This window comes from Botryllus schlosseri, chromosome 16 (assembly GCF_051294905.1).
Source record: "Botryllus schlosseri isolate E-star chromosome 16, Bs_hap1, whole genome shotgun sequence".
NCBI classification, from domain to species: domain Eukaryota; kingdom Metazoa; phylum Chordata; class Ascidiacea; order Stolidobranchia; family Styelidae; genus Botryllus; species Botryllus schlosseri.
The window spans coordinates 6,351,362-6,370,654 of record NC_137251.1 but is presented as its reverse complement, the minus strand read 5'-3'; the positions used below and the strand labels follow the sequence as shown (position 1 = coordinate 6,370,654).

The window sequence follows — 19,293 nt, the reverse complement described above, 5'->3', positions numbered from 1 at the left end:
TTCGCTATTTTTGCTGTAAAATTTGGTGAGTTTGACTAAATAAGGGGTCATCACTTTTGTTCGACTTCCGGTTTACACACTTTTTACTTAAAATTAGTGGTGTTGATTAAAAAAAAAGGTCGTCCCTCTCGATGGAACTACGAATGTCCTATAGCGTCATTTATATGCCCATTTACACTCGAATCTGACCATTATCTTAGCTGTAACAGCTGACGAATTGTGAAAAAGGAGAACATTTAGGCGTCCTCGGTGGACATATTTCAAAAACCTGAGAGAGGAGGACAAATCCTCCTAAAGGGAGGACCTACGATAACCATAGCTAACAGACTATAATTCATCAGTAGTAGACAGGATCACTTGAATGAAACTGACATAATCAAGCATAGGCTACATCAGCTATACGGAGGATACTGTTTGTCGTGGCGTTGTTTCAGTGAAAATGCTCTCTAACGCGGCCGTGAAGCCCTGCCTACTGAAACGTCTCCATTTCTTGGAACCACGCAGAAAAGAATATTCCAAATCTCAGCACCGAGTCCTGGCATGTGTGTGTGTGAGGAAGGAAGGATTCTCGGTCTTAATGGCCATTAACCCGGAGTGTCGGGACATTGTAATTGAGGCAAGGCATTATATCCGATATGCGTTGTGAGTAGTTGTACCTAGGTTAGGCGAGCTACAGAAAGAGAGAGAGAGAGAGATTTATTTCTTCGTCAACGGGAATAAACAGAATACTCATAACAAAACAACAACAAAAAAAAACAGTAATAACAGCAACCCATACACAGTAATAATAGTGTGTAACTGGCTCTATAACGGTATAGACGGGTGCCGGCGATATGATCATTACGATCTTCATGTCAAGCCGGAACCTAGGAGATTAGAAACAAGTATATAGAATAGATACACTCATGCTTACTAGTTATGGTTACTAGTTACAGAAGATACAGTAGAATCTCATATTAAATTCGTTAGGCGAGCTTGTACAGCAGATACAGTAGCATCTCATATTAAATTCGTGTTGAATTAATATTTCAGCAAATTAAACTTAGTATTATCAAATTCGTGTTATTCATTGGTGTTATCGATAATAACCTATGAGTTCCGGCGCGTTTGAGCAAAGTAAGATACTAAGGAGCTAGGTTAACTTCCAAACAGTGCAGTACGAAACACGCGACCGGCAAAGTTCGAGAAAAACTGTTTTATAGTGACTTGATGGACAATGGAAGGGTAAGATCCTGCCTCGTTATGCATATGGGCAGATTTCTCATTCATTCATTCAGCATTTGCTACCATTGTTTAATTTTTTTTCTATTTTCCTTTCTTAAGTAAACATTTTTTTACAGCCAGACTGTTCTGAGTCAAGTGTACCTATTTGATGCTGGTGTGATCAGACTAGATGACCTTCACGGTCTTATCGATCATTCTTATCTAATACCGAATACTGTGCACGCATATTTTCTGTACCACCATCACTGCCGTTTGTTATGTATTTTGGTTCGATGAAAATAAAGACTCTCTCTCTCTCTCTCTCTCAACAGCACATATCTCATCGTCAAAAATGCTAACCAAAGAAAGAATTTACTATCGTGAATGTACACATTCAGCAAACCTGTTATCCAATTAACACCTACTTTTACCATTGGCATAACTATATTCGCGAACGGCAACTTTATTAATACGTGGTACCAGATTATTATGTTCCCCACGATAATAGCCTACTGCTAGGCCCGTCCCGGTCATAAGAGATGAAAACACTTTCGATCAAAGTTTATTTATAATAATTAATGCAGAGGTATCAATGAAGACAAGAGAAACTGAGGCAAGGAAAGCAGTTAAACCCGAAGCGAACAAGAACATGAACATAAACATTCATAAAAAATAGACCAGATACAGGCATCAATAGGCGGGGCCCTGTCGTATTGCTAGCAGTCTTGAGATAGAATCGAACCCCCGTCGCGCAGATAGTTGGGCAGCGGTCAGGCCGTCCTGAAAGGCACGAGATTGTTAGGGTTGCATTTATAACAAATGGCTGTTTAAAACACTTTAGCCGACGTATACGATATGGGATGGTTGGAACCATCGAAATAGTCGGTTCAACAGCTATAGTACGTAGATATAGATCATTAGTAAGGAATGAATGTTCTCATGATAATGAACGCCGACCGTAAAAATGCTGCATGACGATGCAGTCCTGGTTAAAGATGTTTTGGTCCGTATATGACAGGAGTTGGAAGCCCATTTCGTCAAAGGAGCAATAATTACCCCATATTTTCAATTGTCAATCAATACGACGTCACAAAAGGGTGGCGAGATAGCGCAGTGGTATAATCCGCGGCTGCAACACCAATGGGTGCGGGTTCGAGTCCGCGTCAGCGGTATCTTACAAAAAGCCTAGAGGTGGCCCGTGCTATAAGTCGGCAGTTACGGAAAATAAGAAGAATATCGGCCTGGTGTAAATGACCATAGTAGTCGACAAACACCATGAATACCCCAAAACAAACAAACGACGTCACAATTGAATATTCGAGACGTCATGGCTGAAAAAAAACATGTTTTAAACCAAGGCCTTGTTTTGAACATATTTCTTTTAAATTGATTTTGTTCTAAATGCAACACTAGCGATGGTTAATGACTGTATCAGTTAGCTTGAGGAATTTCTGCAGATTATGAAGCCAGCACAGACTCAAGTCAGATCGCTTTTGCGATCAGGAGATATATCAGCTACTTTCTGAAAATTCATACTACTCAACAAAATATTTCAACTATCGTTCTATTATCTTGGCACCATATCTTCAGTTCGTGCTACGAAGACTGTTTCGTGTGTAGGCACACCTCACTTTACCAGCGAAGAGGTAAATAATTGCACGGCGTGTTCATTGCTGGTTACCGATTACCAGCCTATACGAGCCATCTCCCAGCGTATCTTAGATTTACTTAAAATCCAACGTTCAATCCTACGATAAGTCACAGCAATAAAATACATGATCAAACCTTGTCCAGTAAATTAGGATTCGCGCCACTCTCTAACAAAGCTTGCACTATACCGAAATGTCCGAAATAAGCGGCGGTGTGTAACGGTGAATATCCACTCTGCGAAAAAAGGGTGCTGCATAACAATTGTATATCACGAGAAACACTATACTATACTATACAGGTATAGTATAACCTACGCCTTTTCCTGCCGAGTCTATTCACATCGAAACGGCCATAAAATCATTATCAGATGCGCGAAAGGAAGGTAAACGAAGCCCCATTTAAACGGTCGTGCAATTTGCGAGGAGCATCGAACAGCATGCATGATTACACATTCAGGAAAATATATAACATTTAAGTATCAAAAAAATGCTCAGTCATATCATATAAGCGTGGTAACGCATAGACATGATACTTTTCCAAGTCAAGTAGTTTTGCCTTATGCATTAGGCCTACTTACTGAAATTGTTACATGTTTTAGGTACAGCGTACATTTAAACTTCTAGTTTTTCGGAGTATATATTCAAGTATGTTTTGCCTCCTCGCACTGCTTACTGAAGCTCATGTTTTGAACTAATTCCACGTCTACTTATACAGGTTAAACTTACAACTTTTTAGACGTTGTCTTATGTGAAGTAAGAAAGCAGTTTCATGATACGTTTCCGTCGCGTTTATTCGCGAAATTATCACCGGGCGAAATCGTCCCTGTATGACCGCAACTGCTGAATATATTTTCAAAAGACGCATGAATTTGTACCGTCACCGCCGTGAAGATCTAATCCGTTTTTCTGCTTGATCAAATCTACGTTTCGAACTACTCAACTATTTTTCATATCATCTTTTTCTACTTCTGTCAAAGTAGTTTTGATGGTCTTCAAAATCTATACTTTTACTTGTAATTGTGTTGAGATCTACATCTTCTACTTGTGTACCAAAAATGACTATTTTGACTGACAGTTGCCTGATATCATTGACTATATACCGGTAATATTTCGGCTTAGTTATACGGATCAGTATTTATGTTACTAAGAAGTGCACAACGCACATATCGCTTACTTGTTGGACACCCAAATCTGGCTTCTTCTTTAACAAGAGATCAACGATATGCTTGAAGCCCTTACTGGCCGCTTTAAAAATAGGTGTTACGCCGTCAATAAGCCTTTGACTGCAAACATAAGTACGCACTCGTTACGTTGGCCTGGCCTTCCAATTACATTACAAAACATACAGCTTACGTCATGGGAACGGTACAGCACACTACACCCGAGGGAGATACTACAAGCCTAGGGAATATGCAGGTCATTTACTAGATTTTAATCACATGCGTATAGTAAGCTGTAAGGCATATAGTTCGGTGTCTCGAAGGATCTTTTACAATTACGCATTCACCAATATCTGTACAATATGTAGCACATACCTGTCAACGTCAGCACCGAGATCTAACAAGGCTTGAACCGCACTGAAATGACCCATTTGACACGCCATCCATAATGGAGATGAGCCATCCTGCAACGCGAAATGAGATTGATGATACAAATGGGACATTGTCAAACTGAGCATCATGTGATGAAGAGCGATTGGTCAATCCTAACCCTAACGAGTTTTCGATTTATCAGTTTCGCTTAACGTATGCCGGCTGATACTCCACACTTCGATACTGTATCAGCTCGCGTGGAAAATCTATGCCACTGCAAGTTAGGGCTGTTCAAAAATAACTTTTTCCCGGATTCCGGCGATTCACTGATTAAATTGTCAGGTTACCCTAAAAAACGCTGTACACCAAATTTGGTTCAATTCTAACAAGTATAAGCCGCCGAAGATCCAATCTAAATTTTTGACTCAATTACAACTAGTAGAAGCGGAGTTATTTGAGTTTTTCGTTCATAATTCTCGGATTATCCACCAATCAACGATAATACGAGAATTAACGAAAAACTCAAATATCTCCGCTTCTACTAGTTGGAATTGAGTCAAACTTGTTTCACGTCGTTTTTGAAGACAACTCAGCAATTTCATGGGGTTGACAGAGAAATTGATTGGCTCTTCGACGGCCTATACTTGTTAAAATTGAACCAAATTTGGTGTGAAGCGTTTTTAGGGTAACCTGACAATTTAATCAGTGAATGGATGGAACACGGAAATAAAAGTTATTTTTGAACAACCCTACATAAATTAGCAGTCCTCCACGCAGATAGTAAATCTTTTTCGTTCGAGTTGTACAATGATTTGGTTATGAACCAACAGCCCACGGTATGGTGCTATACATATTAGGAAAATTCAATCACAGCTGTCATCTTCATTAGCAGGATTTGTCTGAGAGATCCATAGAAATCAACCAAATGGGCTACTCATCCTGAATCAGACCGACAGTACCCGTGCGTTAGCCTTGGACAACTAAATAATTAACTAATTGGAGCGAAATGCCGGTAATCGAATTCTAATCTGAATTCTAATGTGAATTGTTTCTTGCTTTCATTCTAATTCTAGTCTTGGATTTGGAAAATGTTCTTTATGCTCTAATTTAAAATCTAATCCAACTTCTGGTCTTCCTAAAAATACTACAGGAGAACCGTATAGTGCGAAACGAGCCACACTTGGTTTGTTTGTGGTATTCGTGGTGTTTTGTCGACTACTATGGTCATTTACACCAAGCCAATTTTACTTCATTGTTATTTCGTAGCTGCCGACTGGTAGCACGGCCCACGTCTAGGCTTTTAATAAGACACCGGTCACACGGTTGAGATGACGAGGAGGAGCCTAGATAAACCTCCGACACTTAGGTAGAGAGTCGACCTCGGTCGGACTAGAACCTTCAACCCATTGGTGTTACAGGCGTGGATTATACCACTACGCTATCTCGCCACAGCCACGCTTGGTGTTCCCAGTTGATACGAACTAAACATGATCCAAATTACAAGTTTTCGCGAACTCACTAAATCTAATTGTTATCTAATTTGGAAAAAATAGGGTAGCTCGAATTCTAATTATATAGTTTCATTCGGAAAAGCTGAAAATTTTCTAGATATCCCACTCTGATGCTTAGTCGATATGATATCAAATATCAATACCTGTCTGCGAGCGTTTACGTCGGCTCCGCAACACGCAAGGTGCCTTATAATCGCGTCATGGCCGTTTTGAGCAGCGACGAATATCGGCGTCGTCTTATCTCGCAGGCCGAGACGACAGCTGGAGCCTTTTGATGATAGATATTTCACGATTTCTAAATAACCGTTCTGGGAAGCGATGAACAACGCGGTCGCTCCAGTCTGTTACACAGAAATACACGGGATTTAAACCGAAAAACAATTTCGATTTCACTAATCAATGTTGAATATGCGGATGCTGGTAACAATCACTAGGCCTATACTATATGCAAAGATATCAGGAGCGATGATATTGGCACTGGCACTCGCACACAAGCGCGTTCTGGAACCGCCGTACCAACTCTGGTAGTACACCATTGGAAACGAAAATTTGTAAATTGATTTAATCAATTTCAATGTCCCATAGCAACTTCAATTCTGCAAGAAACACAGGGAAAGTACATAAACCGGTTCAGGCCCGGGAAATATGGAGGGCACGCAGCCTAAAACGATCAACAAGAACGCGTATCACTGATAAGCTGTCGAAACTCCTTACACGATAAGACCGAGAATGGTGGATAGGATGATCCACTAACGATCGCATCGACAGTCGATCACATCCGTTTCTTGCGTAAACGACTTTATACCCATGCTCATTGCTCACCGTCGTTGCCCACACAAAACATGGCAGGCAAGGTCAACATGACCACACAATACTACCAACGTTGACAAAGAAAGCGAACTTACCCTACACTGGGAGTCAATCAATGCCCCGACTTCAGATAAAAACTTGACAATTTCGAGATGCCCAGTTTGGGCGGCAAGAAATAAAGCGCATGATCCGCTCTGAGAAAATAAAAATTTATAACTCTCGAACCAAGAGCTAATTGACAACGCGAGCCGTACCGATCGCTTCGAGTTTATGTATGCCCCGAATTCAACTAAAATCTTCACGCACTCTATATGTCCCGCCAAGCTCGCCAGCATGAGTGGCGTCGTCAGCTCCTGTAACGAAGAACAGTATCAGCATCTGCAGTTACTTTTTTCTTACTTGGAAATTGCTACTTCTACTTGCATTGGAGTAGAAATTAACGAAGTAACTTTGCTCAACTACCACCGACGGCAACTGTGACCACCTCTGTATGAACCAGCTTCCCCAAAGGCGCCAGACGCTAATTTCCGTATGCGGGATCGATGGCGGCACTACTTTGCGGCAGAATTGATAAATGAACGGTGTAAATGCCAAATAATTACTAATTACTCTCAAGCGTTCAATATCAACAATTACCTAGTCTCTTGTACATGGCAGTCGAGTAGCCAATCGCAGACGGGAGTAAGTTTACCTTGATTTCAAATCTACCAAGGTAGCATCAATTTATTAGGGTTAAGTCTGTGCATAATACACTCATGCCGAAAATATACAGAGGTGGTCAGTAACGAAGTACTTCTACTTTTTCGAAGTACTCAAGTAGTTTTCCTCTACTTCTGGTACTTACTCAATTAGATCTGATTTTCTCTACTTCTACTTCGTAATATTTTGCGATCTACTTACTTTCTTTTCGCTATTTTCAGTTTGTCAAGTAGAAGTAGTTTAATTCCCCAATACGAAAGATTTTTTAAGGAGTACCAACATTTAATATTCATACCATATCAAATATTTCATGAAAGTAATTATGGCTCACCATAACGTTTAAAACTGCCGTTTTGCAATCTAGCAATTACCTATCATATCGTAATCTAGCAGCCCATTACGTGTCTTGCTAATCTGGAAAATCCAGTTTTTTTGTACGTTACACCTGTTTTAGCAGATCACCTTTGAAGCTTTATGGACAAAAGACATGAAATATATTTTCCGCTTTTTAGAAGTGGTATTTCACTTTCAATTGCGAGTATCATACTTTCAGTTCTAATTACTTTCAGTTCTTTAGTCTGCAGAACATACACGTTGCAACATAAAAGCAAGTGTAGTAATGCCTCTATTTTCCGTAAATAAAGCCACACTAAATATAACTTTTACGATCCACAATATTTGTTACGTATACTAATCGCGCAAAGTCATGAAACCATATCCGATACAACTTCTACGTATTGTTCTTCGCCTAAACTTGGGGCCATATCATATGGGGTAGGGCACCATGCCATGATATTCTCGAAAACGGGGTCTTCTAGTAAACATAGGGTAAGTATCGCATTTTCATATCAATACTATAATTTGCATCCTATGATGCGGAAGAATGCTTATTCTGTCGAAAATTGATACCTCCTGGTATGTATCAATACGAATCAAGCTCTCTGAACCTTCCGCATAGCTCAATTCGCAGCATTTGACAGTCCATGCGAACGAATTAAGACTTTTTTCAAAACTACTTACTTACTTGAGTAGATTTAAAGTCAATCAATTCTACTTCTACTTCAATTAGTTTTATGTTGCTTATTGAAGAAGTACTTCTACTCGTACTTGTGTATATTTTTTCGTCGCTACTTCTACCACTACTTGAGTAGCTTTCTTCATTACTTTGACCACCTCTGAAAATATATGAGTCGAATCAGCTTTGTCGACGGACTCGCACATACGATCAGGGCCGTAACAGCACTTCGTCAGCCCCCCCCCCCAAAACGTTGGTATTGGGCCCCCCATAGTGTGATAAACCTAACTTCTGAGGGGCTTCGCCCCCCAGACCCCCCTCAGACTATACCCTGTTTATCGCTACTTATCATCTACATTGGGGAGTTGTTTAGTGAGCAAGCTTTTGTCGCCTAAGCGCACGAAGCGCGAAAAATTTCTAGAATTGGAGATTGAATCGGTCAGTATGATCGGGAATTGCATACATATTGTTATCAACTTTTATCTTCTCTCTGCTCACGTAATCATATTTGCCGGTAGAGCTGAGTGACATGTGTTCGAAAAGGTAGGAGCACTCAATAATAATTAAACATCTTCGGGCGTATACCCGTTGGCAGGAACGAAGCAGCACCTCATCAGGGAACCCAAAAACTTGGGTCTTGGGCTCCCATAGGATGATAAAACGACCCCCCCCCCAATCACGTTGTTCGCGTTTGTCACGCAATTAGCTGTACCGTATAGTGAGCCAGCGCGAAGCGCGAAAATTTTCGGTAATTTCTGATAAAATCGGTCAATCAGATCGACAATTGCATATATATTGCTATCACTTTCTTGTCCTCTCTACTCACGTAATTAGATTTACCGGTAGAGCTGAGTGAAGTGTCTTGAAGACGGGAGGGCCCGTAAATAATAATTAAACATCCTCGGGCGGGCGGACCCGTTGATATGACTTCGTTACATATATGATGTTATTTCGTGACTTCCAGTCTGCTAAATCAAAAAATATAGAATCGCATGAACGTACTAAACTGAAAGACGCACACGATTTCAAATTGGTATTTCTTCATTGGCGTAAATTTTTTCTCAGCGGGATGGTATTTGTCTTGTGAGGTTCAGATTGCCAAGACGGAAACATTCGCTGCCAGTCATTCAGGCGCCTATGGACAATTAAACCTATATGTATTTTGTATATATAACGAAGTCTTCGGTCAGCATAACGGCATAGTCCTTTTCGGCAAAGGTTTTCTCGCTGCCGATCGTTCTGGCACACTTCTTGGAGTCTCATGTTATATGGCTTAAAACTTGATTGTATGTCTTGGTGGCTCGTGGCGCGGTAATGGCCCAATACCCAATAATAAAGATGAATGGCATCTTGAATTCACGCGCGGCGCGAAAAAATTTTGCAAAAATTGCATAAATTTTCAAAAAATACTCCATGATTTATGCTAATTCACGAAATAATTTTGGGCCCCCTTCGAGCTCGGCCCCCCCCCCAATTGGGGGGTTTGGGGTGCGGCAGTCACGGTGCTGCATACGATATATATAAAAATGCTCCACATCACAGATCACACGCTACGATAAGATTACTAGCGAGTCCGACTATGCTGTTGATTAGCGAGCTCCCGTGAATACACAACATATTCGCCAATACGCGCACCGACAACCAGGAGATTTCTATCACTCCGCCTCGATAACCAGGGATATCCCTGTTCGATAGCCAACGAATACGCAACGTCGGCGACGACTATAACTATGTTCACAAATTTAAATAACATGAAGTATTTTCAGAAATGCCCGACTATGTTCTGGAATCTGTTCTGTAATGACACAGATTTCAGATGAGTCAGAACTTTTGATATCTTGTGGCCGTTCATATCCAGTATGAATTTTAATCAATTCAGTCCGCGTCCTGCCTTGAGCCAGTATGACATCACTATCGCAGCAGATGCGATAGTTCCGGCCGGCGCGTCAGATATCGTATTTCGACACAGCAAGAGATGACAAATGACCAGAATGAAATGACAACCGCACTACATGTCTCTCGTCTTTTAATTACCGGTGTTCGATCAATTTGTCGCTAATTTGCTCACGCAAGCGGATTGTAAACGAAATGCATTGCTTATTTCAAAATCGCACAGTTCACCAGATACTTTGAACAGTTACATGCCTAACGGAACGTGGGTGCCTAACGGAATCGTGGGTGTGCCGCATACCCAAAAAAATTCTCTAGGCATACGCGGCATACCCAGTATTCCTGCGTCCAGCGCCTATGCCAGCTGGATATTTCATTCATTCATTCCTTAATATTTCCATCCCTTCAAAACAGCGCAAGATTGGGTTTGCGACACAATGCAAATATGATAAGAATACTTGAAGCCTTCAGCACAAAAAATGAGTAGCAAACTAGTGGGTGATCACTGGTCAATGGTCATTGGTCACTGGTCACTGGTCAGTGGTCATAAGTCATCAATAACTCTACGATTAGAAATAAGCGTGAAATCTGATGAGCATGAAAAGTATGTGGGAGCTAGCGATGTGCCCACTTACCGAATCGGCGGCATCCGGACCGACGGTGCCTCTTTCTAATATTTCCCGGATATTGTCAGCGTTACCGCTGTAGGCGGATGCCTGGAGTAACGCCGCCATGGCCTCCAACGCCTGGAAAAAACGAATACTGATTCAAGACATGACCATATCACTAGAAAAGGTTCGGTCCCACGCATGCGGATCTTATGCCTCAAATCTGAGTATGTACGATCAAATGGTAAGAATATGTGGATCAATGGTGATAAAGGCAATAAAAAATGTCACGGGATATATACATAAATTCAGGACCGTAACAGCACTTCGTCAGTCCCCCCATAGGGTGATAAACCAAACTTATGGGGGATTGAACCTCCGTTTCTATGCCTCCGGAGGCGAGACTACTTTTTCGGAGTACTCAATCCGGCTTTGCCTTCTCACACTAAACCTTACTCGAGTGAATGTGTTAAGACAATACTTGAGGCAAACTACATTTACGCGAGTGTAATTGTCAAGTTAACCGAGCACGAGCACCAGCATGTTTCATCGTATCGTATCGCATCGTCTCGTATTTAAGGCAAGAGCATGTTAGCCACGGAAATGCACAATGCACAACTGCACATTGCACATACAAATCTTGCCACTAGAAGTAAAGGGCGCCTAGACCAAATCACGTGTTGGAAACTATTCAGATTACTTTCAAGCCTCTCACTATCTCCTCCTACTCTCAAGTAGTTCTGAGATATGTTAGAAATAGCAACTGCTACTTCCTAATTGTTCAAATGTTCATGAGTCGGCTGAGTGCAAATGTACGGCACTACTTTTACGTCTATGCAAGTAGCAATACCAATCACTTTGACCACGTCTATACCATTCCCTCAGCACCATAATAAGAAGTACACTTTCACCACAATCCGACTGAGCTCGCACCTCAAATCTTTACCCAGTATCCACGCGAAGCCTACCGATTCAACCCGCGATCTAATATGGGACTCGCCAATATGGTCTCATCGCGATTCGCGCTCGCAGCAGTCAGCCATATAGATTCTCATTTAAATTCTCAAGAAATTGGAAATTGACATTTTCTGTTTTCGTATTTGTTATGCATAGGCTGGAGAGGAGATACTCTGATTCAATTCAAAGCCCATAAATACTTTATGCCTGTGGAAACGCGACAGCTGGTATGTGCGTCTCGTCATTCGCTATCTCAATCGGCGTTTTGAAGCTGTGTGGAAAGATTCAGTAAGCAAACGAACGCGAAGGCAAATTAACGCACGATGAGCGCCTCTCAACCTATCTCACAAGCGCAATCGGCGATGGATGAAGTGATAGTATGCTGGTGCTGGCGTGCGACATGCGGCGGAGCGGAGCCTCTCTGGCGATGTTCCATGCCATTGTCGCAAAAATCGGCGCGTGGATTGTGGCAAAACGCAGGCCTATCATTACTTGGATGCTAGTCGTATCCGCTTTTACGGGTCTGTATAAAATACGGCTGTGCGTAACTGTAGCAACGGGACGGAATGTGCGTCGGAATATTATGGCAAAACACGATGACAAAACACCAAGCCCTAAATCCAAGATGAACTGCCTCACGTGCATTCTGCGTAATTTGCATACGGCTATGTTTGCATTTATTTGCTAGGTTGTTGCCTTGCCAAAAAGCGGTGTTATTCGTCCCAAATCGATAGGGCAGCACTCGATCGCTCGTACAATTTACACAGATACCGAAACAACAACTACTATCGGCATAGCGAGCAAACTAACTAAACTACGACTTGGTCGCAGAAAACGACTACGAAAAACAGCCGTTCACATTCATTTTCATCACCTCCATCTCCGCCATTTCAGCATCGTCCATGCTCTTATTGTCTGCCCATAAAATACAGTCGCGATACATCACCGACAGTTGGCGTCACCTGCTGTTTCTGAACGGACACTCGGGACTGACCATAATTCACACCTGACGACGAATTTTTTGTTAACGGCGGCCAACAGAGCCGACCTTCCAAAAACATTTTACGTCGAAGTATTGATCATATCAAATTGACTGCGAGCCATCACACGTTGTCGTGGTCAGGACTTTCCCTGGTGTGAAATGTCGCTGTAGATTTATGAATGGGAACGGTGATGAATTGATTTTGTGAAGGTAGTTCACGAGAACTTTTCAACGCATGCTACAATGTAAGCAGACATCAGTCCTCTTGTTATATAATGACAACTCGTGCTGGATGTTGATATTGAACAGTGCTAGTGAGAAACGGAGGTCGAGGTTTATAGATGACGCATGCTTAAGAATCATCTTCAAAACAACCACGCCCGTGCCAATGGTCAATCTGAATAAACATCTACAAATGGGAAGCCTATGACGCATATTGAGTTGAAGCGGAAATGAGAAGATATTTCTAAGAAATGTATTTAGATGATAGTTATATTCAACACGTTTGACAGTCCGCACATTCATGAAGTATAGCTGTAGTAAATAAGACGGAGCGTAAAGGTCCAATGACAGATACATGATAGACACAGACACAATAATTCAATTAGAATTAACAGGCGTTTTGGTGTACAAATGCGAGCATATTAATTCGTGTTGTGGCCACATACTCAATAAACCAGTGCTTCCAAACTACGTAGTCACGGGTCCCTTCTCCAGAACAATATATGTTTACGGCCCGACTAATTTAAGACACTTCCCTAACCAACTATTTTGCAAAATTATGGGCTTAATTGTACCATGGATAGCCTACATTACATAGAACGTATATACAATCCAGTCTATATACTTACAAATACCAACAAACCTTGAAAGTAATAACCGCTATGGGGAAAAATATCATGTCCCATTATAGAACCTCCGGGAAAAGACCTTCAAATGTACATTTTACAAAATAAAAATAACGAATATTCGATACAATATATGAAAATATACATCAACGGAGATTTAATAATTTTAGATCTACCCTTCATGTACGATGAACTAATTCAACATTGTAATCTAATTTTGTGAATTTAGAGTGCACCCTCTTGACTTTATAACGGACCCCAATGCGTCCCTGGATTGGGAACCCCTGCACACCATAAACAATGTATGCGTTAAATTACGTACAAGAATGGTATCAGAATTACGGTGCTACGGTGGACATTACGAAAAACACGGATATGGTGTTTATTTACGAGGTTCCGGCCAGTCATGCGCCTCAGACATGAGGTAATATGCCGTGACGTTCCAAACTGACGACCTGTTGCCTTCCAAAAAACATTATTATGTCATTCATCGGCCATCGCAGAGACTGACATGCAGTCGTTGTGACGCCGCACAGCAACACGTGACACGGTCGTTTCACGCCTGTAAAGAATCTATTCTACTTCTTCGTAGTACTCTAGTAACCTTTCGAGAATCGTATCCTACTGAGGCGGTTCTGTATTTCGCTACCAGTACTGCTTATAGCCTTTTTCCAAGAAATATTGGATTACTCGTTTAGTACAATTTTTAGGATTGTCATTTTAGCAGCAAGACTTGTATACTATCATTAGTGAAACACGGTCGTAACTACCGAGTAACATAGCCACCGGATCACGAGCTCATGGAATATAATTCAAGTGATGAATTAACGCGCGTAACCACCTAAGCCAGGGGTGGCCAACCTTTTCGGCCACAGGGCCACATTTCATTGACGAACCAACGTGCGGGCCACTAGCCGCGCCAAGCGCGAACATTTTTCAAAGTTTATAGGTCAATATTATTGCTACTTGAGTATATTGCGAGTCTGCTGTATATTGCTGAGCTCAGTTTGAAAGAACCGGACAATTTGGCGCCTGGACATCGATATCGAAAGCTTCGGCCAACATGCGTCAATCATTTTATGCCTATGTTTCATCGTCGACGGTCTTTCTGCGAGCGCAAACGCAAGGTCGCATGTTGAACGACACTTTCTCTCGTGATTGCGATCATAATCAGACTTGATTTGGTACATTAGGCGTTCTTTCATTTTCAGGAGGGGGTAACAATATTAAAAGCAAGAAATCGAGTTACAACATATTGCGTGAAGCGTGAAGAAGATTTTTACTTTGAATAAGTCTACCGCAGAATATTCTGCTTTATTGTAATGTACGAAGATCTACCAAAATTTGACTGGCCCATGGATCTGCCAATGCGTTGGAACTTATATTTTAGTCGTCACATCCCCAGTGTTGCGCCAGACTAATCAAATTTTTGGTTGGCGTTGCAAGTTCACAATCTGGGCAATCCATTTTGGTAATATTACTAATTTCAAAAATTCCCTCGCGGGCCACTCAAAACCTTCTCGCCGGCCACATATGGTCAACTGGCGACGGGTTGGCCGGCCCTGACCTACGCGATTTTGCAATAGCCACACTTTTACGGGAATACATCTCGTAATTTCACAGCACCTCCCAAACATTTCGGTTTTCACTTCATACGTACGTATGAAGGACCTGCCTTTTCAATCACTACATGTTTCTATAATCCAGTACAATTTCTACAGCATTGCATATTCCCTATTTATTCCCAGTCGTCACACGTTGGTACGTGACGTGGGTAGTCACGTGGCTCAAAAGCCTTCGCAATGACAACTGGTTCGAATTGTGAACACATGCCCAACAAATGCGTCCGAATACGTGGTACCAGCAATAATTTGCCGATCATTAGGCCACAAGATTGGCAACATTACAATTGAATTGCCTAATCCTGATATTACCGGTTCCTCCGCCAGTTTAAAAACCACGAATATTCACTATTCCAGATATACCACAGGCTCGACATATATAGTCGATTAGTCATTTATGCTTATCGTTCGCGTTCTGTATTCTGCAGGTCATAAGTACAGACTGAAATTTATGTTGAAGCATCTTCCCATAGTGTGCGCGTTTCTAGTGAATAAACAACAAGAAAACAACTAGATCGCGGCATCGTCAACCACGTTCATGTCCATTGTCCATTTGTCCAACAAGCATCGTATCTTCGTGACATAGCCCAACAATTCGAAGAATTAATGTCCAATACATGTCAGCAATTACACGTAGTGGTGATATATCATCATGATATTAGGTCATTTAATATTGCTGGAATTTCGAAGGTTCTTCGGCTACATTTTCAACGGCCGCCGGGGCGTGAGGTTTGGGTTGGTAAACGTCCGAATCAGACTTGGACAACTAGAAAATTTTCAGCTTTTTCAAATTAGATTAGAATTAGATTACCGGCATTTCGCTCTAATTTAGTGAAATTAGAAACTAGAATTATCTAGTTATCCGAGCATATACTTGGACAACTAGAAAATTTTCAGCTTTTCCAAATTAGATTAGAATTAGATTACTGGCATTTCGCTCTAATTTAGTGTAATTAGACAACTAGAATTATCTAGTTGTCCAAGTCTGGTCCGAATCGCTCGAAGCTAAACCAGAAAGATTTACAGTATCCGATTCCTTATGGGAGTACTTCATGTAGTTTATTGTACAATCGAGACCATTGGACCACCGTCATCACGCAGGCGACTTCGACAGCGCGCACAGAATGACCACTAACGAATACCTATTCACCAGTTTATACGAGAAAAGGAATATATAATTGCAGGTCGAATACGCAAAGCCTTAAAGCTTCACTAGGTTTTGTGAGTCACGTCATAGAACGGAAGCATGGGAACTGCAGCCGTAGTGGGAAAATACGCCTTCATGCTCGTAAACACGAGAATCATATAATTGATGCTGCATAATATAAATCGCGGTACCAACCTCTTCGTGCAGAGCCTCGACGGAGTCGACGGATCAATCAGTAAATCGTGTCCTGAGTATCCGGGTAGCGTTAAAACTCTTCGCCCTCGATTCAGTCGCATAGAATCTCCACTTGCCACGGTTCTGTCAGATATTCGCAAAGTCATTCCCGACATTTCCGTTTGCGATCGTTATTCTTATTTCTCAATCGCCAAATCCAGCTAGCTGTCGAAGCTCATACCGATATCAGTGTGCGAGCCAGGAGCACACAACCACGATTGATATTACCCACGCGTTTTCCCTAGAGATGTCATTCACAGACACATAGCAGTAGCCATTTGTACGAATGTTCCGTCACTCACAAGAACAGCATCAGAAACACGCAATAAGCTAGCTCAGCGTGCAGCCTGTATACTGTCATACTACAGTTGTATACCTACATCTACAATCCTACGTATGGACTATTACCTTCCACTGCAGCCGGCGGCTCAAAACACATGCAAATCGTCGAGACGACGAGGCTTCAGGATTGGATAAAATCAGTCTCCGTTTTACCCTGCTGGCCGTCTATCTAATCAAGTCTTGATGCGATTGGCCTCAAATAAATGGCCATATGGGTTGTAGAATAAAGCTTGCCTCCAATTGTTATCCAGCCCACGAAGCTATTAAACGAGCGTTTCCGATCGCTGAGTGCCTACCTCTCAGCAGACATATATTAACGAAGCGCTTTCCGCCCATTGAAATTAGCTGCGTGAGAAGTAATCGCCGTGCTGGTTAGACGATGGCCTGTTTGGCGTCATCCTCGTTTCAGAAGACAGGCTTATCTTGGACTGTACCGTGATGTTAGTAATAGAGCCCGACCGATATTGGATTTTTGGGCCGATACCGATAAAACCGATATCTAACACCTTCACTGATAACACCGATATATTTAGCCGATCTTCAAATAAGGTGGAATCTATCTGAAAAGGCGCATTTTCAAAACTTAAGAGTTTAGAGTTTGTCATACTCGGACATGAAATAAATTAGAAAGGCTGCAGTTGGACACCTTGGAAGTGAAATACTGCAATATTCCCAGTCTAGCGGTCAAGGATTATAGTTTTCTAATTCCTACGGCCATGTTGTGACGTCACGAAAATGGCCGATACTTTTTCAATTCCAATGGCCGATACCGATTATTCTTTCAAAGTGTGATATCGACTCGATATTGTTGGCGAACCGATAATCGGTCGGGCTCTAGTTAGTACGTCTCCTCGACTTCCGAATTGTTGACCGTTAAAGCACGGACCCAATCTCAAAGCCAAATAAACGCATCGCTTGTAGATCACCTGTATTGGGTCTAACGGTAGTAGTGATTCAGTAAGAGTAAACCTACCTCTGAGGTATTTTTTAAAATCATGTATGTGTGCGACTCTGCGGCGTGCGTATTCACTGCGTAGAGTCGTAGCCGTAACAAAAGTTTGGGAGGAACATTCGACAATTTCGGGAGAATACTTTGTTCAACAATCACCTGACCTCACGAAAACAATATGGCGTAATGGAAACATATGACGTCACCGTGTCCAAGTCGGAAATTTCATCCCCTGGCGACGACCTTAGAGTAGGGTTGTTCAAAAATCACCTTTTTTGGATTCCAGCCATTCTCTGATTATATTGTCAGGTTACCCTAAAAAACTCTGTACACCAAATTTGGTTCCACTCGAACAAGTATAAACCGCCGCAGAGCCAATTAAAATTTTTAATTTATTAGGGAAAATTAAAAAAAAAAAATTCTGTAAACCCCATGAAATGTTGAGTTGTCTTCAAGAACGACGCAAAACAAATTTGACTCAATTCCATCTAGTAGAGTCAAATTTGTTTTGCATCGTTCTTGAAAACAACTCAACAATTTCATTGGTTCTACAGAAAATTTTGAAATTTTTTTTTTTTAATTTTTCCAAATAAAATAAAAATTTTAATTGGCTCTGCGGCTTATACTTGTTAGAATTGGACCAAATTTGGTGTGCAGCGTTTTTAGAGTAACATGACATTGTCATTGGCCCGTTTATATTGGTTAACTACTTTGTTGCGCGATGTTATTTCGTGATGCTCCTGTCTGCTATATAGTCAAAAGATATATAGCCGAAACGTACCAGATTTCTTTCGCGTGACACACACGATTCCAAAATGGCATTTCGTCACGGGGTGCATAATTTTCCTCTGGGGGTGTCGTTTACACTGTGCTGTTCGAATTGCAAGGACAGGACAATTCGTCGCCGGTCATTTAGGCGCCTATATGGACTTGGACAATGGAAAATTGGACAATGGACAATGGACAAAGGACATATATATCAAAGGCTTCGGCTAACGTGAGGCGATTATTTTCGACTAAGGTTTGCTGGCCGTCGATCTTTTTGATGTCACACTGCTCGGATCGCATGTTGGCCGAAACTTCATATGTCTTACGGCGTGTCGTAGCGAGGTAATTACCGGCGGAACGAAATGACAATTTCTATAAATTATGTTTATTTTTCTTCTTGGGGTGAGGGTGGTTGGTACATGACATATTGACAACTAGCGATAATAAACCGTGCGAAACGCGGAGAAAGTTTTCAAGTCGAATATACCTCCCAATGATACTCAATAATTGATGTCGATTTACGAAAT

The 19,293-nt window shown here is 41.6% G+C and overlaps 1 protein-coding gene across 4 annotated transcripts; it reads right to left on the bottom strand.

Moving 5' to 3' along the window:
• Window positions 1-1,749: 1,749 nt before the first annotated feature.
• Window positions 1,750-17,392, bottom strand: LOC145458676 (uncharacterized). 4 transcript variants are annotated; one of them, XM_080337122.1, is made up of 10 exons: window positions 17,116-17,392; window positions 16,669-16,791; window positions 10,945-11,055; window positions 6,960-7,058; window positions 6,801-6,899; window positions 6,039-6,236; window positions 4,388-4,476; window positions 4,027-4,135; window positions 2,989-3,087; window positions 1,750-1,983 (listed from the first exon to the last, which is right to left on the bottom strand). In XM_080337122.1, exons 3-10 carry the CDS (start codon window positions 11,041-11,043, stop codon window positions 1,894-1,896), a joined length of 882 nt encoding a protein of 293 aa, XP_080193248.1. In that variant the 5' UTR covers window positions 11,044-11,055; window positions 16,669-16,791; window positions 17,116-17,392; the 3' UTR covers window positions 1,750-1,893. The 4 variants fall into 4 exon arrangements, with proteins under 4 accessions (XP_080193248.1, XP_080193247.1, XP_080193246.1 ...); XM_080337121.1 differs by lacking the exon at window positions 17,116-17,392 and having other exon boundaries at window positions 16,669-16,967; XM_080337120.1 differs by lacking the exons at window positions 16,669-16,791; window positions 17,116-17,392 and adding an exon at window positions 12,749-12,906.
• Window positions 17,393-19,293: the final 1,901 nt, after the last annotated feature.